We start from the raw sequence: 27,317 nt of genomic DNA on the forward strand, positions 1-27,317 counted from the left end.
TTGTCTTGACTCCATTGTTTCTTCCGCCCCGTCTAGATTCCTCTCTTTGCAGGGAACTGCCATTCTCAGTGAACCGTTCATGTTGTGGACCGCGGGCGGGCCGCAACATTAAAGGATGAAAATAATGTTTAAAGAGGTGAAGGTGGTTGAGGTGTCACAGTAGTGAGAACAGGTAGATTTAGAGTTAATCTCATTGGTCAGGGAGGAGTGATGAGTGAGAAGCCTTCACTCCACTAGGTACAACGATGGAAAATGCCTATTGAGGATACACCAAGTCAACTTATGAAATCTTGACAATATTAGAAGGGATGATGAGTCTGTGACACAAATGAGCATCCATTTGCTTTCTCAGGTGTATTGGGCCTCTGTGAGCTCTGAACAGGATGCTGATAGGGTATGGTTCTGGTTACATTACCACACTTAGCCTCCATCAGCATCCCCACAGGCAGGGAGCCAATGGAGCTACAATTCCAATACCCAGACACTGTGTCACTTTGTTTAAAAGAAATTTTAAGCAAATTCAGATGTTGCTAAAATACAGTCATCAAGCTGACTCTAATCTTTTTATATTTATTCTTATTATATTTTATTTTATTTTATAACCTCTTTTTATATTTTATCTTTAACCTCGGTCTAAAGAGAGAAACCCCCAATCGCCATGTCTGCACTCTCCTAATAGGAGTGCCATTTTCTATGTAACCTCCACTACTAGCTGCTAAAGACTCAGCAACCGCGGTGGAGCTAAGGGGAAGTGTTGGCACCTAGGGGAAACCTTGGTGGAAGAGAGTTCGGCTGTTGGGGGCATCCCCTTAAAATTATAGATATATACAGTCTCTGTGTCCTCCTTCTCTTGTCCCCCTTCACTAATCACAGACCGAGACATCTGAAACCATCACCTGTCCCAAATATCCCTTTCCTTCTTATGAGCTATGGTCTCCACTGCTCTGTTACAATAAGGAGGTGACCAACTGTGCTGCCAGGCAGAACACTGAAAATGTGTCCACTTTTGGAGACTATGTAACTGTCACACCATAACCTCTGAAAATACACTTAGGTTAGAATTTAGACAACATTTGTCATAAAATTTTCTTACAAAGAACCTCAAAGAATGACGGAAAGAACTAATTTTGTTTTAAAGCACAACATTTCTCTGGAAATTTTACATTTTAAAAGTTAACCATGAGGCTAATTCTTTAAAAAGCACTATGTCTTAAAAATCAATGTAAACTATAAAAGATTACTAATGTCCTCCGATAAGCTAAGAAGACCTGTGTTCTTCCTACTTCAGACCCACACACAGAAGTTCTCAAGACAAACCAGACACACTGTAAAATTCTCCAGTGTCAAGAACTTAGGAACACTTTATCCTGGGTCTGTGTATCTAACTTGCCTGCTTCACATCCCCAGAATCTCCAGTTCTGTAGTGAATCCTTTTGTGCTCTTCCTCTCCCTCTCTCTCTGACTCTCTCTGTCTCTGTCTCTCTCTTCCTCTCTATGTCTCTCCCTCTCTTTGTGTCTCTGCCTCTCTCTGTTTCTCTCTCTCTGTTTCTCTCTCTCTGTTTCTCTCTCTCTGTTTCTCTCTCTGTGTGTTTCTCTCTCTCTCTCTCTCTCTCTCTCTCTCTCTCTCTCTCTCTCTCTCTCTCTNTCTCTCTGTTTCTCTCTCTGTGTGTTTCTCTCTCTCTCTCTCTCTCTCTCTCTCTCTCTCTCTCTCTCTCTCTCTCTGTCTTACACACACACACACAAAGGTATATAAGAGAGTAGGAAGAAAACTAGTGGTGAAAATGAATCTTATTGAACAGTTTCAAATAAAGAGTGTAATCTCATTCTCAAAGTTATGTTCATCATTATCAGATGTTTACAGATACCAAAGAATGACTCTAGAAATGTGTGCTCTAAATGTATCTAAAGCCAACATTTCTTCACACTGTTGATAACGATGAAAGACTATATAATACATAGATTATATAATAATATATAAATTATAAACCCACTGCCAAGTACACGTGTCATTTCAAAGTGTGAAGGAGGGTGACTATCAGTGCACAGCACAGATACGTCAGTCATGACCTCCGCTTTCTATTCATTTCACATTGACCATCTCCAGTTCTCCTTGCCAACTTTAAATTATAGATGTTCTGTTAACATGGAAGTGCTTTCTTTGCTTTTTTCATTGTGTGAGACATTTCCCTGGCCCTTAATACCATCCCTCCATGGCAAGGTCGTGTGCCAGCTAACGTTCCTCATGTTTACAGGAAGCAAAGCAAGCAGTGTTTACTCTGGCTGTCAACGTTAGTTGGAGATGGTTCCATTGATATCTAGAGTTTTCAAATGGATACCATATACTAAGGTCAAGCAGAAGCCAAGTCCGGAAAACTCTGATCAAGAAATAGAGAAAAAAGGGTCCTTGCTCAAAAAAGATTCTTCCATTTGAAAGAGAACAAGAAAAGTAGGGGGGGGGGAAATCTACATAAAAGAAGCAGGCTTCACAGCAGGACTAATGCACATATGAGCTCACAGAGACTGTGACAGCACAACAGGGTCTGCACAGTCTAAGTCAGAGGGGATCCCCGTGCTGGGAGGGAAGTGGACCTGGGCTCCCATCTCTAACCAGAAGCTATCTCCAGCTGACAGCCACTCACAAGGGAAGAATTAGTGTTCTCCAGTTGAATCTCACTTGGGATACAAACCACACTAAGGGCAGGCCCATGCTCAGCAGTGGATGCCAACACAACACCATCTCCATGGTACTTTTGGATATTTTCTCTCTCGTGTCACTTTGGGCACTTTTAATCTTACTCTTTTTCTAGTATATTCTGGTCTCTGAATTTGTTTTTATGAGTGTGTGTGTGTGTGTATGTGTGTGTGTGTGTGTGTGTGTAAATGTATGTATGTATGTGTATATGTGTGAGTATGTATCTATATGTATGCGTGTGTATATATGTGTGTATGTGTATATGTGTATGTATGTGTGTATGTATGTGTATGTATGTATATGTGTGTGTGTGTATATCTGTGTGTATGTTGTGTTTTTTTAATTCTCATCTGGTCATTTTGTTGTTGATGATGCTGTTGTTGTTGTTGTTTGGTTTTTATTTGGTTGGGTTTTTTTTTCTGCCTTTTTTTCCTAAAGAGAGAGAGAAAGAAGGCATAGGCAAACAGGTGGATGGGTGGGAAGGTAGAGAGGATCTGGGAGGGGATGAGGGAGAGAAAATTGTGATCAGAATATATGCTGTGAGAAAATTTATTTTCAATTAAAGAAAAAAAAAAAGAAGCAGGCTTAAAGAAGGCTCGTGGAAGGTCAGTGGAGCTGTGGGTGTCTCTGGCAATCAGGACAGTGCTTCAGGCTTGGCCGTAGGGCAGATAGAAGGAAGGAGAGGGAATGCAGTGTCTAGAAACACTGAGAGACCTAAAGCTGCTTCTCCATAAACCATTGCTGGAGGAGACAAACTGCCGACGTAGGGCAGAGAACCCTGATCTCCCTCTGTCCTCTGTAAATGTCGTGTGCATGGGATGGGATCCAATTTCATCATTAAGTGTTGTAAAGATTGAGTGAGGTGTGCACAATTCAGATAAATGAATTAGAAACATCTGAACATTCATATATTTAGCAAATTAATGGATGGAAGGCAAATGCTTTTATTTATGTACATATTCTGCATACATGTTCATGTGCACATGGGTGGGCAGGGGCACATATGCCTGTGTATGAGCATGTGTGGACATGGAGAAAAAGAGCAATTTCAGGTGCCATTCCTCAGGCTAGACCTGCCATCTTTAGAGAAAGGGACATGGTCTCTCACTAGTCTGGAGTTTGCGACTAAGCCAGGCTGGCTGGCCAGCGAGCCCCAGGGATCTGCTTGCAGACCCGTGGCCACACTCCTGGAACGTTCTGCAACGTCTGCTCTTTTTAGGTGTGTTCTCACAATTGAGCACATATTCCTGTGTTTGCAAGGCAAATGCTTTGTCAGCTGGGCCATCATCTCCCTGGCATTCTACGTATTGTATGTTTAGAATTGTATTTACTTTGTCAATGTTCTAATTCAGTAAACCACCCTGTGAGGTCATCAGGGCCATCAAACACCCAGAAAAGTTCACAGTGTTTCTCAAAATGTAAAGACAGATTTAAGAGGACACTTCAGCACTGGTGAAAATCCCCGTGACAGTTCTATGATTTTATTTTATTTTATTTTACATTTTTGCTTTACACCCAGAATCGGAAGTCTTGTGAGAGGTGAGAAATAACGTTGAATACAGATTATTACATAAGTTTCCAGTCAGAACAATTTTAATGTTTTTATTAATATTAAATAATTTATGCATGTTTTCACAGTCCTGAGCAGGAAAGCCTACAGATATTGAAGTAGGAGTGTACTGGCTGGTTTTGTGTGTCAACTTGATACAAACTGGAGTTATCACAGAGAAAGGAGCCTCCCTTGAGGAAATGCCTCCATGAGATCCAGCTGAAAGGCATTTTCTCAATCAGTGATCAAGGGTGGGAGGGTCCATTGTAGGTGGTGCCATCCCTGGGCTGGGTTCTATAAGAAAGCAGGCTGAGCAAGCCAGGGGAAGCAAGCCAGTAAGAAACATCCCTTCATGGCCTCTGCATCAGCTCCTGCTTTCTGACCTGCTTGACTTCCTGACTTCCTTCCCTCCCCAACTTGCTTCTTGGTCATGATGTTTATGCAGGAATAGAAACCCTGACGAAGACAAGGAGGGTCTCAATTAATGTATACAACACTTTCCAGCAAATCCTAGAGCTATTTCAATTACATTAACATATAGTTAAGGTTCTTTTCTGGGGAGTTGCCATACCCTGTGCCTACCCACTGTGTTTCCATGAGTCACTTCAGCTACTTGATCTTGCTCTAACAACAGTAGGAAGCCCTAGTCATAAAGGGACAGCGTGGTATCTAGGGATAAATGAAACAATTGCATACAAAATTCACAGAGTATGTTTGTCCCTTGCTTAGGATGGTTTATTTTCTATGTCACCACAGCTCAAAAACCAATATATCGTTAACTATAGGTAAATTTAACTAGAAACTGGGATCCAAAAGGAAACATTCTCACCCATTCCGTTTTCAGTTAGTTCCTGACAAAATGGGCATCATTCACTGTTCCTGTCGGCGTGTGTCACACAAGGCGGTCAGCTTGACTATCAAAGACCTGTGTCCTGTGTAATGACCACTCCTTGGAAAGCCACACACTTCCCTACAATCTACACTCTCTGCATTAGAGATTAAAGTCTACAGTCACATGGATCAAGGATAAAGATTTTGTATGTACATGTATCCTGTATGTACAAACCTTTGTACAATTTCATTGAGGGTCTAAATATTTTTGTAAAAAGAAAATGAAATTAAAGAAAGGTCCCAGAAGAAAGATTTTCGGGAAAAACATAATATCATCAAGGAAGTGGTTGCTGCTGTTTTGCTGAAGGGTCAACTTAGATTGAGAAAGGTTATTCTAATTATGTTCACTGTTGAGTCTCAGCTGTCAAAACAGAAGAGGAACTCTGAGAAGTATGTGGAGAGATATACAGCCCACAGGACAGCCTTGGTCTGTGAGGCCAAGTGACCTACAACAGCTATGTCCTACGCTGATGAAGAGTCCTGGTCTTTTTGTCTCTACCAGCAAGTGATCCAGAGACAGATGGCAGCTCCATTCAGAGAAGTGATGGAGAGGTACCTCTCTGTATGTTTTTAATGTATTTTACCCCGAAGGCGAAAGCACAAAGAATAAATTCTAGTTTGTAAGATCAGTGCATTGACGTATGAATATGGATTATAGCATTGTTCACAGCCACATCGGTTATGTAACTGGTCCCCAATCTACAAATATGAACTTGATATAAAGCAAAGCTCTTAATTAGTCACATGTGAGATGTATCTGTGGACAATGGCATACACCATCTAAGATGGATTATGGGCAGAAGGATGTTACAGGGTTGCCTCAACCTCCAAACCAGTACTATCCAATCAAACTGACACAGCCTCTCATCAAACTGCTCAAGCAATTTAAAATGGGCTAATATCACTATTAGAAAAAATAAGATAAGATCAATTTCATCAATGTATGTTTTACCCCAATTCATTCAAAATATTGCCACTAGTGCATAATCACTCAGAGGCCATTACTGGTTCATTTTACGTTTCCTGTCTCTCCGACAGCGTCATGCACTGTATGCATTCAGCACTTGTAACTCAATTTATAATTTCAAATGCTGAGAAGCAACATACAGCCCACAGGTCTTTATGATTGAAGGACTAGAAGACATTAGCACTTCGTGTTCATGCTGGGGCTCAGCAAATGTCATACTAATGTCCAGCAGAGTGCATACATGCCCATCTCCTATTAATTTCTTACTGAATCATACTTTTTGAACTATAATGCTTTTTATGTCGAAACAAAATTATAACCTCTCTCTCATAGTAAAAGAGTTGCTTACCAGGACTTATTTTCAAATAAAATGATTAATAGAGTTAACTGCTATATTTCTTGTTGACAAAATCTGACAAAAATTGAAGTCAGTCAGTGTTGACCTTAATTTGCTCCAGCATTCCCAAGACCTTCTGCATTTGTCATAGTATAGTCTCCTTGGGAAGTTTATTTTCTACACTTCGTAAGAACAAGATGTAGCTAGAGAGTGAAGTTCTGGTCACCGAGGAAACTCATCTGCTTCAGTAATTCTCACGTATGCATAACCCTCTAAGAAACCTGGCTGGCAAAGCAATGTCTCATCTTGATGTGTGTGTGTGTGTGTGTATGTGTGCTCGAATGTGTGGGGGCAGAGGTCATTGTCTGGAGACCCCTTCAGTCGTGTTCCACCTTAGGTTTTGAGTCAAGGTCTTTCACTAACCCTGGATGCCTTGACTGGCTAGGTTGGCTGGCAGGTAGTCTGCCCAAAACTAAACTTAGAGATGTGAGGTTTTGCACTTGGCTTTCACGTGGGTGCTGGGGACTTGAACTCAGGTCCTCCTCCTTGTTCAGTAAGCACTTTACCCTAAGCACTGAGCAATCTCCTTGGCGCCACAATTACCTACTTATGTACCATCTTATCACCTCAAAGGTCCTCTTAAAGTCACCTGCCCTCTATTACTTTGAATAATGATCATGATTTCTAAGGATGGACATTCACACGGTACAGAAGCTCTGCCACAGGCCCTCTCTGAACCTGTCTGTATATGAATCCACAGACTGATGCTTAGAATGTGAGGGAGAGAAAGTAGGGAACCGTTGTGGACCATAAACAGCTGTAGAAAGAAGATGGGAAATGATTGACAAACAGTAGCTTCTTTTGCTAATTATGTTTTTGTTGTTGATTGGTTGGTTGGGTGTCTACTTGGTTTTCATTTAGATTTGCATGGTCTCTATTACTTATGAAAATAGCATTCCTGCTTTATCTTATAGGAAAGAGAGTGATTTGAGAAGCAAGGGACTATTGAAAAATTAATGAGAAGTCCTGTGGTGGCCAGTCTGAGTGCTGGTGAGAGAATATAGAAGCCTTTGCCTCGTTGTGACAAGCAACCCACTTACCCAAGTTTCTGCTTTTTGTCTTTACTCTGCTGGTAAAATCGTTACCAGTTTAAAAGGAGAGAAAACAGAACGGGTGCAGCCTCAGCCAAAGGTACAAGGATACAGTCCCTTCCGGGAAAGAGGATTTTGTGGCGAACCATTTCTCCCATGATGCATCCCACAGACCATATGTCCACTAGAACAGGAAAGAGGGCGTGAGGACAGAGGAGGAAAGCAAGGTTAACTGACTCTGGTGACTGGAAAATACCTTTCACATTCTGCCTGAAGTGGCCCAGTGTGAGTTAGGATCCACACTGTGCTGTCACTCAGGCTCTATGGTGAGAGCTCCCTTGCATGTAAGAGAGTACTGTGTAGATGCCCAAACTACATATTCATTGACTTGAGTTGGGGAGATCTTGGACAGGGAAGGGGTTCACTGAACCTTAACAGTATGTTCAGGCAGGTGTCAGCTAAAGATCTCGGAGACGGTTTTAAAACATTTGCTGGACTCATCCCTGTGGGGTGACTGCATTCACTTCCTATTTTATTCAGTTATGTGCCCTGGAGAAACAAGACCACATCTGTCTGTCCCAAATAAGAGCCCATTCAACCAAATCCATGAGACTAGGAGATGGTTGATGAGCTTTGCAGGTGAGAAACTGTAGTTTCTGCACTCAGAACTTATCCTTTAAGATAAACATCAGCATTAATTTCGATCTGAAATATTTTGAGAAAAAATGATCACTTAGCATGTGCACAAAGGAGTCGTGTACAAGTGGAAATGTACAAACGGTGTTAAAGCACAAGTATGTGTGTTTATTGTCATATCCGTCAACCCGCGCATCTCTTTCCAACCTTATCTCTCTGTTTCACTTTTATTAGTGACAAAGGGATTTTGAAACAAAACATTAGGCAGAGTTGCTCCAAGGGGTGGAAGGCAGGGTGAGGTGCACAGGAGGGGCATGCCTGAGGCAAAACAAGCTGTTTTTCTGCATGATAACCACCTTCAGCTGAGAGGGAAGCCAGCATGGGTGGGGGTGAGGGGGGAGCCTTCCATTGCACAGAGAGGCTAAGAGAGGAAGGCTCTCTTGGGTTTTTCATTTGTTTGTTTGTTTGTTTGCTGTTGCTGTTGTTTTATAGCCTAAATAAGGAAGGGAAAGGGGATTGACTACCTTCTGTCTGTGTGACAAAGGCCTAAGGACACGGCCAGGTAACCTCAGATCCCTAGCTTCTTTACACCCTGAAGTCCTTTACCTTCTGTGACACTTGGTGATCATACTGATGGGTACTTGCTAAATGCAATCAGGGAAATTAACATATCCCAAACTTCAAACATTTATCAGTTCATTGGGTTAGGATATTCAAAATCTTCCCCTTGAAATACACAATACATTATTAGTAACTACGGTCCTCTACTCTTGACTTTTCTTTAACTGACCCTCCTTGGTTTTTAGTTAGAATGAGGACTTCAGTAACATCTAAGTCAAAGGTAACACAGCTCTGGACGAGACCATCCAAGTGAGCCTGGCCTGCTGGGGGCTAGCTTTCTCCATGATGCATACAAAGGCAGTAGCTGTCTCTAGACTGGAAGTACATAAGTCATTTCTTTTAACTTCAGTGGCGAGGGAGTTTTCATAAATGTACTCTGTCGTAACTACACTCAAAAACACAATAGTAGCTGTTTTAATAAAGTGTATGAAAATAGATTGCTAGGAATTAAATATATAAAATATAAAAACAGGTATTCAGGGCACATATACAAATCTAACTTAAAGCTATTATAAATTCTAAGTACATTAAATATGGCTTTCAACACGGCTCTCTGTGATAGGCACTCCAGACAAAATGATAGATTGCAAGGCTTTCAAAGAAGTACTTTATAAGCCCTCTAATTTTAATCAATCAAAATTCAATTTGAATTTCAGATATTTATCTGTATCTTTCTTTCAACACGTTCATGTTGAAAGATTTTCTTGTGAAAGACATAATGTGAAATGTAGTATTTTTCCTTTATATGGTTTCTAGAATTTACTCAGATTTCCTAGATAGTTGCTACCCTAAATATACTTACAGAGCATTTGATATAAGAACAAGAAGCATATAGTCTGAATAGTTTGAAAGACACTAACTTGACTAATCATTTAGTGATAGTGAAGAATGGCGTTCCGAGATTCTGTAATTTCTTTGCTAGTCTTTCCTGAAAACCACAGCCATCAACCTAAGGTACTACAGAGAAGCCGAATGTTGAATTAAAGCAAATGTCTCACAATTTCTACAAGTTATCTGGGCTACTTGGCAATTCAGTTAACAGCGATTCTCCATGTGATTCTCCCTGTCTGAGGCCCCGGTGCCAATCAACAGCCATTTGACTATATAATCACACTCTATTTGCAACTCTTTTTAGCCTGCGCCTTTTAGAGTTCCCGTAGCCCGGCCTGCTTCTCAGAAACACCCTTCGCGGTCTTCACGCCTGGTTTTCCGCTTGGTATTTTAGACTATGAATGCTGGCAGCTGTATTTCCGAGGCGTGAACCCACTACATCGCTGTTCCAGAACCATCCCTACCGTTCTCCTTGTAGCCCATGCCCAGGATGACCTCAGGGGCTCTGTAATATCGCGTCACCACATACGGAGTCATCATGAAGCTTGTACCCGCTGTCCTGGCCAGTCCGAAGTCGAGGATTTTCAGTGTGCAATCAGACTTGACTACAATGTTACTGGGTTTTAAGTCCTGACAATAGGAACAGCAGAAGAAAGTGAGCTGGTTATCTACCGGAACCACAATTTCTTTCTAACAACAGGGCAGCCTTGCAACACAATAGCTTGCCTGCAGGGCCCAGTGTAAAGTATGGGATTTCTGTGACAAGTTTACGATTAGTTTTAGATTTCTAAAAATGCTCTTATACAATATTTTAAGTTCAGAGGAGAATTGTACTGTTTTTTGTTTGTTTGTTTGTTTGTTGGTTTTTTACAGTTTAGGCTCACTTTGGGAAGAAGTCTTGGGGGAAATAACATGTCATTTGTTATCATCTCTTGGGTTTTTCTTTCAGACAGTTTAAACTGTTAGGGTGTGCATCATTACTAGGCCCGACAAGGGTGCAGATCAGGGCAGCTGCCTTTATATGGCAAAGGAAGCATGGAAATGAGCTGTCTTAACTTCAGCTACTCATGAGACTTCTGACATCAAAGGACTTCACAAGTTGACTCTCAGTAAACAAAAATACAAATTCAGATTCTACCAGAGCACAGACAGAAGTCCCCTCTACACATCACTCAGCCGGGAGCTATACGGTGAAATGACCAAATGCCTGGTGTTTGATCAACTCTGCTTGAGAAAGTAATCCATAGCCGTTCTGTCCATCCTCCGCAGTCAGCACACTGCAAGCCCAGAGTAAGAGCGCTCACCCTGTGGATGATCCCAGCGGAGTGGAGATGCTTGATGCCACACAGCATCTGGTACAGCAAGTAAGACATCCGCTCGTGGTCCAGCTCCATCTGAATCACCTGACACAAGTTGGCGTCCATCAGTTCCATCACTAAGTAGCTAGAAGGTAAATACGCAATGTTAGTTGCAGAACCGAGGGTCTAGAGCGGCCATTCTCAACCTGGGATCAAAAAGACCCTTCCACAGGGGTTGCCTAAGACTATCAGAAAGCATAGAGATTTATGTTACGATTCATAACAGTAGCATAATCACAGTTATGAAGTAGCAAAGGAAATAATTTCACAGTTCTGGGTCACCACAACATAGGAACTGTATTAGAAGGTCACAGCACTGGGAAGGTTGAGAACCACTGCTCTAGAATGACCTTTAGTCACTGCCTGAATCCTGTACTTGATCTAAGTTTGTTGAACTTCCAAGCTCCGTGATGTTAAAGTATATTATGATTGACAGCTGCAGTGACTCTACAGTGTGAAAAGAGCTGCCTTGTTCATTAGTATGTGGCTTGTATCGTCTGTTTTCTAACCTTTATTGATCACACTTTCCCTTGTATTTTTTAAATCTTTCCTAAGGATTATGATTACAAATGAGAAATGGCCAAGGGACAGCCACCTCTAAATGTGCTCTGCAACTGTGTGGATGAAGAAACGTGCTCTAGAATTAATGCCCCCAAGTGTATGTTTGGCACTGTCTTTCTAAACAGACTGATTTGGCACGAAATTAAAGACATCACAAAGACAGATCAAAATAATGAAGAAAACTGCAGCCTGAGCCGGGCAGTGGTGGCACACACCTTTAATCCCTGCACTCGGGAGGCAGAGGCAGAGGCAGGTGGATTTCTGAGTTCAAGGCCAGCCTGGTCTACAGAGTGAGTTCCAGGACAGCCAGGACTATACAGAGAAACCCTGTCTCAAACCCCTCTCATCTCCCCCCCCCAAAAAAACCACCTGCAGCCTGTCTTTTATTAATATTTCATAAAATGAATTGAGCCATGCCAGAATCTCATAAAATTGATGAGCAAATATTCAATAAGGCTTTCTTACTTCCCTGCTCTACTGAGAGTGTGGAACAAAAAGCATATGGACCAGACAGAAGCAGGAGTGCCCTTCAGAAGGTCACATCCACCACAGTAGCATCTTCACTACATACTGCATCAGGCTCTGGGTCCTGCCCCTCAGGTCCCTTTGATCTTGGCAGGGAATTTCATCCAGGATTTCACTGCTATTTCTTTTTCTTTTTTTCCCTTTCCCCTGGAGTTGTCTAAGTGAATGCTGGGCTCAACTGTCCTTCATTACCTTCGTTCATTTACTTACACATCTTGGAACTCCTCCAGTGTTTTCTGGGGTGTAAAAACATTTAATAAGCTAATAATCTGGAAGAGAGAGCAGGAAAGAGACAAAGAAAAAAGATAATAGAACGTTAGTTATTTTTGAAGTATGAATGAATGTATTCATTCTTACTGTGAGACACTCAGTAAAGCCACCATGGAAATAGGAGAGGCTGGGAACGTCTCTGGACTGCTTCTGAGAACAGAAAAGTGTGATCAGAAAGCGCATAAAACCTGTCTTCGTGTTCCTAATGAAGTCATAGTATCAGTTCTGAGGCAGAGCAAAACTAGAAGAGACCTGTGTACTGCACTGCTTCTCGGGATTCTGTGATGCACACAGGCCTCGAGGTGATTAATTCACGGAGTGGTGAAGACACTGGGAGAGAAAGGCAAGGGATTCCTCACAAACCATCACAAGGTGCCCTTGCTCCTCCCAATGCAAAGTCACACTCTAAGTCATACTTTGCTTTTGGCATTGAAACTTTCTTTTATTTCTATATGCCAATCAAATACTACTTCAATCAATGTCCCAGTCAGTACTGGGGCGGGAGTGGGGTAGGATGAACCGTGTGCACAGTAATGATGAAAAATTCTGCAAAATGCAGGTTGAAAAGTTGGCTAAATTCAGTTCTGTTTAGTTTAGAGTGACTTTGGTGAATTAGGTGATAAGATAAGTCAACCTGAGAAATGAAATTTGGCACAAGTCCATGTAAATTATATGTATAAATAACCCCACAGGTCTTCCCATTTCCATGTTATACATTAATGTATGAGTGGAAAATAAAAAGATAAACAAGGGGAATCATCTACTTAAAATGTAGCTATGAATAGAAATCCACTTTACCAAAAACTTCATTTGAGATCTAAATAACTTCAGGGCACAAACAAATTCAGTGGCTTTTCGGAAAGCACATAGTTAGCACTCACACACAACATGCTTAAAACAATACAACCATAAAAAACTGAAAACTGAGTCATTGCTATAATTTTTTTCATTGTTGCTTGGATAAAATATTTTATAAAAGGCACGTAGGCACCCAATGTTTGTGTTAAACTTCTAAGTGTCTGCTATTCTGAGTGCTGGATGACAGGTCAAGTTGCCACTTGATTCGTGTATGTAGTGCATCCGTCACGTGATCATCATCTATTTCCCACACATCAAAGACATCTCATAAAGTAATGTTTCATTGCAGAGAGGTTTCTTTTTTTGTTTTAGAAAAGTTGGACCATACACAGTTACATACACACATGCACTCACACACTCTCACACATACACACCACATAAGGATTGACTAAGGCTAACTTTCATCATCTTGTGGCATCATCAAGCAAGATTACAGGTTGCTTTCAATATCAGTTTCCCATGATATGGGGGGCGGGGGGGCGCCTGTAGAGCTGTAGAAAGCAGACATGGAGCAAGAGTGGGCTCGAGGTATGTCCTAATCCCAGAAATCTCATCCTGAGATTAGCAAGAATAGCATTGCTCCCCTCTCTACCCTGGGCCTGCATTTCCTTTACCCCACTGGAGGAGATCTACTATCCCATATCCTCATAGCCAGATTAAACTTCCTTTCTCCTTATAAGGTCATGTCCAGCAGCACCTGAAATTACTCTGTATGCAAATGAGGCATCCCCAGCACACTGGCCCTGGCCAATGATGTACACTCACACTGATAGCCTCTTCTCACCCCGCAAAGGTTTAAATAGCCTTTGTTCCCCCATTAAAATGGACTGTCTCTCTGAAGCTGCCTCTGGAGAGTCTGTTCTCCCCACGCTCACTGTGACCTACTCTCTCTTAGCCTCTGGCCTGCCCTGTCCCAGACCCCTGCTTCTGGTCTGCCCTGTCCCCATCCCCCTGCTTCCCCTCTCAGGATCCATCAGCTATGGTCTCAGGCCAATCACACTGCTACAAGCTGGGAAGTGGAGCCTGAAGGGCATCGTGATCTATTCCTTCTTCTGTGTTCTTATTTCCCATTCTCCTAGGCACTCATTTTATAACTTCTTGCTTGAGCGTATGTTTGTGCACTCTGCCCTCAGAAGCCAAAGACCTCGGATTCCTCGGAACTAGGTGGCCACGAGTGACCATGCAGGTGCTGGGAATTCTGGGAATTTAACCTATCTCTTTCAGAAGGAAGAGCTTTCCATGTTCTTACCCACTGAGTCATCTCTCCATATCCCCTAACGTCCCAGCTAAAAGCTCCTGTGTTGCTGTCCAGTGCTGAGCCCACTAGGCAAGCGCCCAACACACAGTTCAGTTCCAGAAGAGATCATCGCAGACACTTCCACTTCTGAATAGTGTTTCCCAGCAGGAATCTGATTCAGTTGTTTTATTTCAAAGTCTGGTGAGGCACAGCCATGAGTCAGCATTTGTCATGACCTTGCCATAACAACAATCACTTCCTGGAATTGGGTTTTCTTTTTCTAAATGGATTTTCCTATTATTAGACCAACAGTGTCAAATGACTTGAACCCCTGGAAGCTCCCAGAGACTGCGCTGCCAACCAAAGAGCATACAGGGGCAGGTCCAAGGCCCCTGGCACAATTGTAGTAGAGGGCTGCTTTGTCTGACCTCAGTGGGAAAGGATGTGCCTAATCCTATAGAGACTTGATGCCCCAGAGATGGGGGATACCTGGGCATGGGGGTGGCCCCCTCTCAGAGGTGAAGGGGAGGTGAAAAGGGGGGAATAATTCTGCAACAGGGGACCAGGAGGGGGCAACATTAGGGATGTAAATAAATAAAATAATAATTTTTTAAAAATAATTTTAATGAGATCAATTCGTTGTTTTTCTTTGCTTTTCAAAGGGTTAACAGAATTCCCAGTTTAAATAGCCTTTCCCTTTGTGTGGAGCATTAATGAAGAATTACAGCTGGTTGTAGGTGAGCTTTCTCTTTGTTAAAAATGGTTTGAATAAGCTCATATGCATATATTCACATACACAAACATAAAAGGAGGATATAGTGGGTTTGATGTTGTCTCTAAGTTGTCAGAGAAATTTGGAAGTCTTTGTTTTTCTTGAGGGGTGGCTCTCAAAAACCCCGGATATGCGGGGACATTGCAATCAACATCAGAGGAAGGTCTCAAGTGTTTTCTCCTTCTAGAAGGCAGTGCTGACAGTGGAGTAACTTTATGGCAAGGTTGTTTAGTCATTGTCCTGGGAGTTCCAAGGTCTGGTGCCAGCCTGAGCTTGGTTCTGGAGATGCCCATGAGGGAACAATCATACCTTGAAGCAGGAAGCCGGACAAGTGATTGGGCTCACTTTTACAAGACATTCTCATGGAATCCCAGAGCGCCCTCGAAAGCTATGCTCATCCCTTCTAAATACATGTCTCCCTTTGTCCTAAGCAACTCCTCTTAGATCCCCTTCTGGAAGGCCTGGCTGGCCACCTCTCACATGACAAGACTGAAGACCAATCTTTCAACATAGGAAGCTTTGGACAGCACAGGTGAAACAACCTATCCAAACCACACCAGGGAGAACATGTCTCTCAAGTTGACCAAGCAGCGGGGAATTTCCCCATAAGATCTTTCCAGACCTCCACAGGCTCTGGAGTAAATAGGTAGAAGTTCACATATCGCAAATGTTCTTCCCAGCTGTTCATCCCCTGTACCCATCAGCTTTTGCTGTGATGGGTTTGTTTCACTCTCCTTCCTGACATCCAAGTCCCCCTCCCTGGTCACGTGACCAGGGCATCGCAAACTGAGAGACCTTGTTGCTTTTGTACAGTGTGACTTTTGAGAATCGTTTTTCCTATCATATCCAGCTTTCTTTCTTTCTTTGGAGTAGAGCAACGGAATAAAAGAGGCACACTGTTGCTTTATCACAAATACCATTCAGCCAAGCATAATTTGCTGCTTACTGCTCTGGTAGACGGTTTGCCATATGATACAATCTCATTTACAAAATATATTGATAACTTCATATATTCTAGGTTTGTTTATACTTTAGGGCTAAGTGGGAAGATGTGATCATAGTTATTTTTAAGTCTATCTATAAAAGTATAATTTTATTATTGCATATTTGTGTGAAAATGTGCCTAATAAACGTGTAATAATTATTAAGAATTGTCATCATAAAGTTAAAGAATTTTCTTGGCTTTCTCCTCACTAAGAGGACCCAGGACACACAGACTGAGGTCCTCGCCTGACATTAATTAAGATTGGACTCTGAAGCAATGGCCACCTCCACTCAGGTACACTGAGCAAGGTCTCTGGATGGCCCTGCTCCCATTGCTTCTCCTGTGTGTGCTGACTCCCTCTTCCAAAGCAAGATGCTCACACAGCAGGGAGGGGCCTTCAACATCTGAAGCTTCAGCCTGACTAACTAAAGCACACAGGAGACAAAATGGTGACATAAATCTTCCCTCATTTCTTATGAACCCAAAACATAAGGAAATGTTTTGCCCTATGAGGCTTTTGGGAGTGTTTCATTTGTTTGGGGACTTCAGTTTGATTGGAAAGCATGAGGCTCCTGGGTTAATTCTGATCATGATAACCAAATAAGGTTAATTTCATAATAGGGACATCTCAGTCACATTCATCTCCTCAATGCCATATGGCTTTTGGGTAATTTTTTAAAGCAGGAAGCTACCATGGGGACAGTAAAACCAAATTCAGCACATGAGCAAAACCAACAACCTTAGGAGACAGAGCTGGCAAAGCAAGCCTGCCGCCACAGAGCAGTTGCTGTCTTCCTCTCGTCTCACAACCTCCCACACAGAGACTCACGTTTTTATGGTTCACACACTTCATGAGGACCAGCTCCCGGTAAGCCCTCTTGGCGTGAGTTTGGTTCTGGAAGGGTCTGCTGAGCTTCTTAATGGCCACATTTCTGTCGAGGACAGCGTCATACGCAGCACTGTCAAGATTCAAAAGGGAGTCCGACTTCAGAACACAGTATGGACAAAGAAGATAGCTCTATGAATCACATCTGGATGCTTCTAAGATACATGTTAATAAAGTCACAAGGAAAGGCAGGCATGGCTGGAAGAAGATGGGAAGGGAAGGAGGGAAGGGAACAGGATGGGGAAGGGGAAGGAAAAAGGGTGGGACATTGCCAGGGTACAGCTTCAAATGACACCATTGAGCTGGAGATTGGGATATGAAAGCCAAGCGCTCAAATTTCCCATAGGGCCCACCCTATGGTAAGTTATTCCATTTATCTGAGCTTGAATTTCTCATCTGTCAATAGGATATATAGGTAGTCTTTATCTGAGATAGACTGCAGGTTCTTTGGTTATTTTACATGTATATCTGCTCTTTCCCCACGGACAAGGTCCAGTTTTTATAGTCTCATGGCAAAAGCCATGAACACATTAGCTGATCAGTCATGAGAGTGCACTCATGAAGGCTCAAGATGAGATACATCATTGGAAGACACTCCTGTACCACACATAACCACCGTTACATGCCAAGAGAGAAGTAGATGCTACTAACATATGCAGCCCTCAAGCCAGCTAACAATAAATTATCACGCTTGTAAAAAGCAATCTAATGTCATAGACTATGCCTCACATAGTCAAATGAGAACGTTCCAGGGCCTTCTTGCTTCTGTATCTCATGATTTACCCATAACGTGTTTGTATTGCATGCCAGGCACTTTGGGGTTTGCTGGCTTGTGTCGGTTTGCAGGATAAATAAGTGAACCAGAATTCCTAAAACCGATTTGTTAAATTTGCAGTGCTGTTAACCACTTAGGGGTCAAACTATTGAGTCAGAAGACAAAGAGTGTGACTTTCTATAATGATGTGAGGGACATCTATGCTAATGAGGGACTCATGGGGTAACTTGGACGAAGCTTTATATTTTGCCTAGTACACCCCTTCATTTAATCTTTAGTTGTTGGGGGTTGGTCTGGTGTTTCTATGTAGTCAAATGTTAAATTCTGTACCCCAAGATCTTGTTGCTCTAGGAGGAGCAAATTCCTACATACACCAGGCTTTGTTGTATAAACCTTGTCCCTCATTTAAAACTGTTGGCTAAATAAAAATGGCCACAGCCAATTACCAGGGAGAATAGAGAGAGGTAGAGTTTGAGTGACCAGGCTGGGGGTGGTCAAAAGTCGGGACACAAGGAGGAAGAGGTAGGACAGTGAAGGACAAAGGAGAGTGAAGGAGGAGGAAGATGGAGAGAGCAGGAGGTCTCCATTAGATGGGATGGAGCAGTAGCATGTGTCCGAGCGAAATGCAGCCCCAGGATGAACTGCTGCAGCAGATGTAATCTGAGCAGGATTCCAACAGCAAGTATGTGGGTAATGCAGCTGGCAAGCAGTCTTGTGAATAGGAAAATAGACTCAGGAGTAATACCCCGCCCTGTAATTGTCCTAGAGCTGATTTTTAAAAAACCCATAGGACTCTGCCTTGGTTATTGGGAGCTGGCCAGGTCATATTCAAAACTAATAGACCTTATTAAACTCTACTTAGAATTGGTTTTTCTCTAAACTATCTCCATCAAAAGCTTGTTTTCTCTCTGCCTGTGTCCCTTCAAAGTCAAGCTCACTGGGAGCAAGCCAGCTCATTCTGTTAGTGGGAGGGTATGGGGGGGGGGCGCTTTTGGGATAGCATTTGAAATGTAAAATAAGAAAATACGTAATTAAAAAAAAGAAAGGGATAAAGAAAAGAGTAGCAAGGCCATGATTCCAACAAAGACAGTCGTCTCTCTATGGTTACCTTGAAAGCAGTTGGCCATGCCAGCTTATAGAAACTATTCCCTTTTGTTATGACTAACCACTAGTCTGAAATCCTTCAAAGGGCCAAGTAAATACTCAGAAAGTCAGCCGCCCCTGCTTCCCACAAAGCCTGTTCTTTCTTCATCTAAATATCACCAGCATCTTCATACCATGTGTCTGTACGTAGTTTCAAGTCCCATCTCCATCTGGGCTGTTTCCTCTGAAAGTACTTCAGTCTCTCAGTATTCTCAGCACATGTGGTCCTGAGCTGAATAAAGCAATGGTACTCTGGATGTCAGGGAAATCTGGGGTAGGGCTATCAGCGCTTTCCCACACTTCGTGCTCACTCCGTGGTCCTATCACACAGTCGAAAATTCGGCTGTCTGCCCTGGTCTCTCTGAGGATGTCATCTATGGACCCACTTTGTACCATGCTACTTTAAAACAGAAAGAGAACCCATGGGCTGCTAAGATGGCTCAGCGGGTGAAGGGGCTTGCTGCAAAGCCTAATGACTCCAGTTTGAATCCTGAGACCCACACGGTGGGAAGAGAAACCCAACTCCAGCAAGTTGTCCCCTGGCCTCTATCACACACAGAGTTAATAAATGGAGAAGTTATGACTACTTTTTCTCACCATCTTCTTACATGTTTTAGAATTTGTACCCCACCGCTGGGACTTGTTACGTTTATCCCACCAATGAAAGTAGAGGTAAGGTGGAGAGTGCCCTGGCACCTTGCACACAAACTACAAGCTTTACGGGTTTTTGTATTTACAGGCTCGTAAATACAAGCTTTGAATTTACTTCTCAAGGTCCGTGATGGTAGCAGCAGGAACTGGCCACTCACTTCAAAGAAAGCCTGAAAATCTTCAGCCAAATATAAGTTAGTTAAGATTTTCAAATCTCTAAAATAAATAGATGAAAAGAAATATGATAGTTAGTAGTCAAGAGTAACTCATGACGGCACGTCCGGTGACAGCACGTGACCTCTGAGGTCAGTGTGGAGTTGCAGTCATCTAGGCAGCTGACTCATCCTGATGGCGACAGTCAGGCCCCATGACCGGCTAGGACACTGGTCGTTCTCCTTAGCTGATGCTGTCCTCTGAGGTCAATGCTGCAGCTCAGCGGCCTCACTTGCTGGTGATGCCTAAGAATATGGTCTCCATATTTGGCCAGTTTGGCTGGTGAACCTCTCGCTCTTCACTAACTGTATCTGTCTTTACAGAGGAAAGATTCACCATGAGTAAATCCCTGAAATATTGACCTGGTCCTGCAGACAGTGGGCCAAACACAGTGGTTCTGAGGAATAACTGAGGAAACACCAACGCCTGCATTTCTCCATAGGTGACTCACTGGTTAGGTTCTCTTGACACCATATTGCACTCTCCCTTCCTCTGGTAGCCCTTCCTCAATGAAGTTTTTGTGAAGGATGGCAGCCCTGCTGCACTCTAGTGTATACTCAGGAGAAGACATTGCACACTCTCTCTCCTGTCAGTCTCTTCCCATTCCCATCAGAAGTAACAATATCCCTTGCTTGCTCTAAGAGTGAAGGACCGTAGCTGTAGTGTCTCGGCTTATAAACAGCACTGAGTACTAGTCTTAAAAGCAGTGTCCCTACTGGGTTTATTATGCAACACAGAATAAAATATGTTTTTTATAGTGTGTGACAATTAGAAATCCATATACTAATTAGCAACTTCTGGTCTTCCCATTAGCTATAATTTAATTTAACCACCTCACTGCCTTGACCATGTTTCTGAAGTTTACCTCATAACATAAAAGAGTAGTGAGAAGTCATGTTAAAATCCAGATACGTTATATAGATGTCTGACTTTCAACATGAATAAGCTGGTCATGGTTTCTAATGAAACAATGTTCAGTTCCTGTTTTCTTAAAAGCCCACAGGGTGTTTCTAATCAACGTTGAGGACAGGTGCCTCTTACAATCTCCTTTCCCCAACAGAATGACAATCTTGCCTGTTGTGTGGGATATTACCAGTTGGATCACTGGATATTATTTGACCCTTCTGCATAACATTCTTGTGTGAAAGAGACTTCAAAGTTAAATGACAAATCCTCATTCATTAGTAGCAAGCACTCTGGATTCCAACGGGTCCTGTAGAGGCCCAGGAAAGCCTTGCCAGGCAGAGCTAGGGTGGTAGCCAGCTCCTGCCATTCATTGGATGGCAAGCCAATCTGGCAGAAGATGTGTGATTTTTCTGTGCCACAGTGATTGGTGCCATCCTCCACATTTCAGGTTGGCAGAAGGTAGCTGTGGCCACCATGGTTTGCCTCCTTATCCCTGATACGGTGTTGGTGTGACAAAAACATCTCCAGGTACCTGCTTCCAGCTCAAGACTCTCTGACTTCAGAAATGAGTATGTGGTCTGGCAACATAGTTCTGGGGTCTTCCAGAGTTAGGAGCTCCCTGCAAAGCCCTCCCTCCAGGAGGCCCAGACAGAAACCCACTTGTCTGGGTTTCCAGCATGTGAACAAGCACACAATAGATTGTATTAAATTTCCATCTTCAGAAATTGTCTCCCCCTCCCTTTGACCCTGCAGGCACTACAAGTCCCCATTCTCTGCAGTCCCTACATTGTCACTGGCAGTGACCTAACAAACACACCTGCAGACTGCCACTGTTGCTGCTGCACAGGCAGACTGGTGTCTCAAGGGTTCCCTTTCCTATTAAGTCATCTTTGACTCATGGCCATGAAATCTTGATGTTTTCCCCTTTCTCTATGGAGATAAAAACGGGAGCACATCTTTAGAAAGACTCTGACTAGTTTCTGGAGTATTTGCTGAAGAACTATAACCAGTGTCGTATAACGATAACAGTTATAGCTACAGCTATAACCCGTGTCATATAACTATAACAGCAGGCTGCTGACCCACCTCTACTATTACCAGGTCAGCAGGTTAAAGGAATGTGTGGACATCTGTTACTATGTTCCTGACACTTAAGCCAGTCATATGAAGCCATAAGTCTATGCTTGTCTCTCTGTGTAAATTTATGTAAACACTTGTGGGTGCACACATAACCCTGGGCAAGTTTTATTCTCAACATTTATCAGTTTTATCTCCTCACAATCTCACACACCATCTGCGGGGATTATTTTTTTCTCCAGAGGGAGAATTATTTATTTTAATATTTTTCTCACCTCCTTCCCTTTAATATTTAAAATGTTCTTAATCGTATTAACACATTATTGAGGTGCCAAGGGTGGATCCACTGTGTCACCTCCCAGGCAGTAACGATGAAGCACCATTGATGGATCTTAAATATTCTAGTATATCACCTGCTCCAACCAAACTCTGCTCTAAAGCTCAAGCTTCATTTTAAAACCACACAGAAGAAAAACACAAACGAAAACCTCTGTTTTTCCAGTGCCTTCAAATATCTAGCTTTCATGACCAAAGAAGACAAAGTCCCACTTTCACCGATGTGAACTGTTACTGCGTCTGCCAAACTCAGTTCTGCATTTTTGAACCCGTTCACAAGCTCACAGAGCAAAGGGAAGGGAGAACAACTCCTTCAGGCTCAAGACAGTATGTCTGGAAGTCAGGATGGCAATATTGAAGGAAAAGATCCAAGATCTGTCTCACAAGACCAGCTACATCTTGGAGGGATGGTGGTACACACACCTGCGTGCCTTAGTTAGGCTACTTAGTAGTTAGACAATGTGGGGTTAACTTTGGTTGTCAGCTTGACCACATCTAGAATCAATTAAAACCCCAGCAGCTGGGTGTGCCTATGAGGGAGTCCCTTGGTTGGATCCTTTGAGGTTGCCAACATACCCTAAATCTGGGCCACACCTTCTAGCGGCAGCCCACTTAAAAGACGGAGGAGGCATTTGCCTTTTGCCTGCTTGCCCTCAGCTTTACGGGAGGCTCTCCTCCACTGGTGTTAGAGACTAATTCTTCAGGGTTCCAACAGGGACTGGGAATTCCTTGGGACTCCAGCACCCTGTTGAGACTGCTGAGACATTCAGCCTCATGGACTGATTGACTGTGGCATTCTTGACCTTTCTTTCTGGAAACAGCCATTGTTGCACTGCTGGGACCACAGCCTGAAAGCCCCTTTCATAAATACCATTTAATATCCTCTCAGTTACTCCCCTTCTGAGAACGCTGGTGACACAGACAGTGGAGCTCACAAATAGGAGAATTCGTCTCACACTTCTGATGCTCTGAGGTAGCAGTACCTTCAGCGTCAAGGGACCGCTCATCGCAGATGGCACATCTTGCTCTCACCTCACATGGAAGAAAGGCCTGGCTAGCCATGGGCTTTGCATAAATCTATTAATGTCATCTGTAATGGTAGAACCTCAGGACCTATCACCTCCTGGGCATTCCAATGTCTAATCCTATCATATGGGCTTTAAGATGTGACAAGACAGAGAGGCCTTGGATTTCCAGTGACAGGGTGGCATAAGATGCTATTACAGCATTCTCTCCAGTCAGATCCTTTACCTAGATCAAATGACAAATCTTTCAAATTAACTTTCACAGGACAAACACACATAGCACGTGTGCTTGTGTGTATACATGTATATGTGAGTATGTTTGTGTGTATGTGTGCATGTTGGGGGGTTGTGTGTATGTGTGTGCATGTGTGTATGTCCATGTGTGTGGGGTATGTGTATTCATGTTTGTGTCTGTGTATGTGCACATGTGGGGGGTATGAGCGTGTGTGTCCATGCGTGTATGTGTGTGTCCATTTGTGTGGGGTATGTGTGTGCATGTGTGTGTATGTGTGTACATGTGGGGAGGATATGTGTGTGTGTTCTTCTCTGTTACTGTGCTGCCTCCACCAAGAGAAAATAAGTTGTAGCCATTTAAAGGGTACCTGCTTTGCATTGTTTTATCAGTGCTTCAACTGTGGTGGGTTGAAAATGTGGCTGGCCCAGGGAGGGGCACTATGGTGGTGTGGCCTTGTTGGAGGAAGTATGCCACTGTGGGTGTGGGCTTTAAGACCCTCATCCTAGCTGCCTGGAAGCCAGTTTTCTCTTAGAAGCCTCCAGATGAAAATGTGGAACTCTCAGCTCCTTCTCCAGCACCATACCTGCCTGGATGCTGCTATGCTCCTGCTTTGATGATAATGGACTGACCCTCTGAACCTGTAAGCCAGCCCCAATTAAATGTTGTCCTTTATAAGACATACTTTGGTCAAACTACGACAGTTACTATGATTCAAACTAGTTTTTAAAGTAAATTCAGTAAGAGACTGGAAATTCACTCCATCAGAGTTTCTGCCATGAATAAGCAAGTCAAGGCTCTTGCTGCCACACTCGAGGACCTACACTGGATCCCAACGGCTCACACGGTGGACTGAACGGAGCAGCTTACCAAGTTGCCCAGTGACCAAAATATGTGCATCATGACAGGGATGTTCGCCCCCCCCAAACAAGTAAGTAAGTTTAATAACAACTTTAAAAGAAAATTCATTCTATTGATGGTAGAAAATTGGCAATAGTATAAAGATAATTGCAATTGTATTCTAAATATTAAATCATCTTCAATATCTATATTGGGTACACGACTCAAAAGGCCACAAATTGATACAATTTGTTTGATGAGTTCAGGCTCATAATTTTTTTTGAATAAAGAATGAATTTGAATGAAGGAAAAATATTCAACATTCCCTAAAAAATTACATAAAATAACTTAAACTCAAATACTCTTATAGTGTGCATTAGCCATGGACTTGTTTCCCAAATCAAGGAAGGGAGGGAGGGAGAAAGGGAGGGAGGAAGGGAGGGAGAGAGAAGGGGAGGAAGGGGAGTAGAGGAGGGAAGGGGAGGGGAAGAGAGAAGAGGGAAATTATATCTCACAGTATAAAAAGTTAAAGTTGAGAATGTTCTCAGTTTAGCAGAGTCTTTCTCATAGTTCCTTAAGTATTTTTTAAATGAAATGTTATGACCTGTATTCAGTGTTTCAATATTTTAATTTCATATGTTTTTTTGGAAAATCCAAATTTTCATGAAAATTTTTTGAATAAAAATGACCTTTTCAGAAACATAGCAGCAAAATGATATCACAAGCAGAGAGTTTGTTGGTTAAAACTCTTGAAGATGTACGAACAGCAACTGTGCTCGGATTGTCTTTTAAATATCTCGATTATCAATATAAGTAAGTGTACTGGCTGGTTTTGTGTCAACTTGACACAGCTGGAGTTATCACAGAGCAAGGAGCTTCATTTGAGGAAGTGCCTCCATGAGATCCAGCTGTGGGGCATTTTCTCAATTAGTGATCAAGGGGAAAAGGCCCCTTGTGGGTGGGACCATCTCTGGGCTGGTAGTCTTGGGTTCTATAAGAGAGCAGGCTGAGCAAGCCAGGGGAAGCAAGCCAGTAAAGAACATCCCTCTACGGCCTCTGCATCAGCTCCTGCTTTTCCAGTCCTGACTTCCTTGGTGATGAACAGCACTATGGAAGTGTAAGCCAAATAAACCCTTACCTCCCCAACTTGCTTCTTGGTATGATGTTTGTGCAGGAATAGAAACCCTGACTAAGACAGTAAGTATAAAATTGTACTGCTGCTTTTATATTTTAATACATTTGTTTAGAATGAGTTTCAACAGTGGTCATTTTTCTTCTGCTAATACGCATCGGTGCACAGTTTCACTGTATGATTCTCCAGATTTAAAAAGAGTGTCATCACCCCTCCGTCCGCACCTCCGTGTTCTGGCTGGAGGCTTTTGTGTATTATCCACAGACACAGAACCAACAAAATGCTGCTTTTAGGCCTGAGACTCCAGGAGCACCTTTGGCCATTTCTTGCCAGTGGAATTCAAATGGTGATTTAACCTAAGGTAGCTCAGTGGTTAAGAGTACTGGCTCCTCTTCCAGACGACCTGGGTTCAATTCCCAACACCCACATGGCAGCTCACAACTGTCTGTACTACACTATGGAAATAAACAAAATGAAAATAAGAAAATAATTTTTTAAAAACGGAGAACGTAGTCTTCCTTTCCTTGTTCATTTGTGATACTTATCAGGTTCTCACTAGCAAAGTTCTCACAGCAACTCAGATGCGCCCTAGCTCCCAGGAGCTGTCAGAACCCACAAAGGAGACAGTATCGAAGGCACCTTCTTTCCTTGTGCAAGGGGGTTCATTGGTTAAATGGTGACTCTCAAAATAAACTCACGGGCAAAGTGTGCTGTGTCTAAAATAACCTGAGACCGGGAAGTGCTCTTGTGGTTTGCAGGCTGAAACTATTTCTTGATACCTGTGAAATTTATGGAGTACATTAACTGGGCCACAGGAACTACAAATGGTTTCTGCACACAGGATGTGGAACCATGAAAAGACTCAGCCACGGGCACAGCCCAAGGGCCAGCTTTCTCTTCCCGAAGCCCACCAGAGGACAGCACTTCTGGCTGTGACGTCAGACCCTGCCAAGTGAAGGACTCCAACATTCCCCAACCTCCCAAAACTGGGTATTAGACATTGCTTATGTCCTTAGACGCGCTTCAGTTGATATGTTCTTCTTTCAGGCTGGTATTTATAGAGCTGGTGTCTGTGCGATTCTCTCCGTGGTGGTTTACTTGCATTGTGATTGTTATATACTCCATTGCCCTCTTATTTCAGCTTCCTTACCTTTGAGCATGCTCATTCAAGCCCTGCAGGTCCTAAAGGATTTTGTGCCCCATGGCCCACATGTTTATTGCACAGAACTGTATTCTCCCCACTAGATATTTACTATGTGAGTGTTGAGTATGCTAGAAAAGGCACTGAGAAACTTAAGAGTGTAAAACTTGTATGTAATCTAAGCAGTGTGTTTCAACATCACACTGGTACTGATGACGCTAGATATTTTACTTCCAGCACAGATCTCTTTCTCAAAAGCCCTAACCCATATGTATCACTGAACCCAAATCTTTAATCGTCAGATGTCTTAGAAATTCCACAAAATTAACAGGCTCCAGTCTTTACAGACATTAACTTTATATTCGTCTCTTGTGGTCTTGAACTTAAATGCTGCTTGTTTTGAGTGTGGGAGTCATATTGCTTTTTTTTTCTCCCATTATCTCTTGCCTGTATCCACTCCAGACAGGAGCCTGTTTTTCTTTCACAGGTGTTTTCTTTCTGAAAACATACTTCTCTTTTTTTTTCTATTTATTTTTTATTAGATATTTTCTTTATATACATTTCAAATGCTATCCCAAAAGTTCCCTATACCCTTCCCCCACCCTGCTCCCCTACCAACCCACTCCTGCTTCTTGGCATTCCCCTGTACTGGGGCATATAAAGTTTGCAATACCAAGGGGCCTCTCTTCCCAGTGATGGCCGACTATCTTCTGCTACATATGCAGCTAGAGACACAAGCTCTGGGAGTACTGGTTAGTTCATATTGTTGTTCCACCTAT

The 27,317-nt window shown here is 42.8% G+C and overlaps 1 protein-coding gene across 4 annotated transcripts in view; it reads right to left on the reverse strand.

The window, feature by feature from the left end:
- Positions 1-27,317, reverse strand: part of Mapk10 (mitogen-activated protein kinase 10) — a 284,681-nt gene that overhangs the window by 62,348 nt on the left and 195,016 nt on the right. For all 4 annotated transcript variants that reach the window (XM_021162158.2, XM_021162159.2, XM_029477300.1 and 1 more), the window contains 5 exons: positions 17,011-17,140; positions 12,270-12,328; positions 10,920-11,058; positions 10,080-10,245; positions 7,640-7,711 (listed from right to left, as the gene is read on the reverse strand). In XM_021162158.2, the coding sequence (XP_021017817.1) occupies positions 7,640-7,711; positions 10,080-10,245; positions 10,920-11,058; positions 12,270-12,328; positions 17,011-17,140 (566 nt within the window). The remainder of the gene's footprint in view (positions 1-7,639; positions 7,712-10,079; positions 10,246-10,919; positions 11,059-12,269; positions 12,329-17,010; positions 17,141-27,317) is intronic.

Source organism: Mus caroli, chromosome 5 (genome assembly GCF_900094665.2).
Source record: "Mus caroli chromosome 5, CAROLI_EIJ_v1.1, whole genome shotgun sequence".
NCBI lineage: Eukaryota > Metazoa > Chordata > Mammalia > Rodentia > Muridae > Mus > Mus caroli.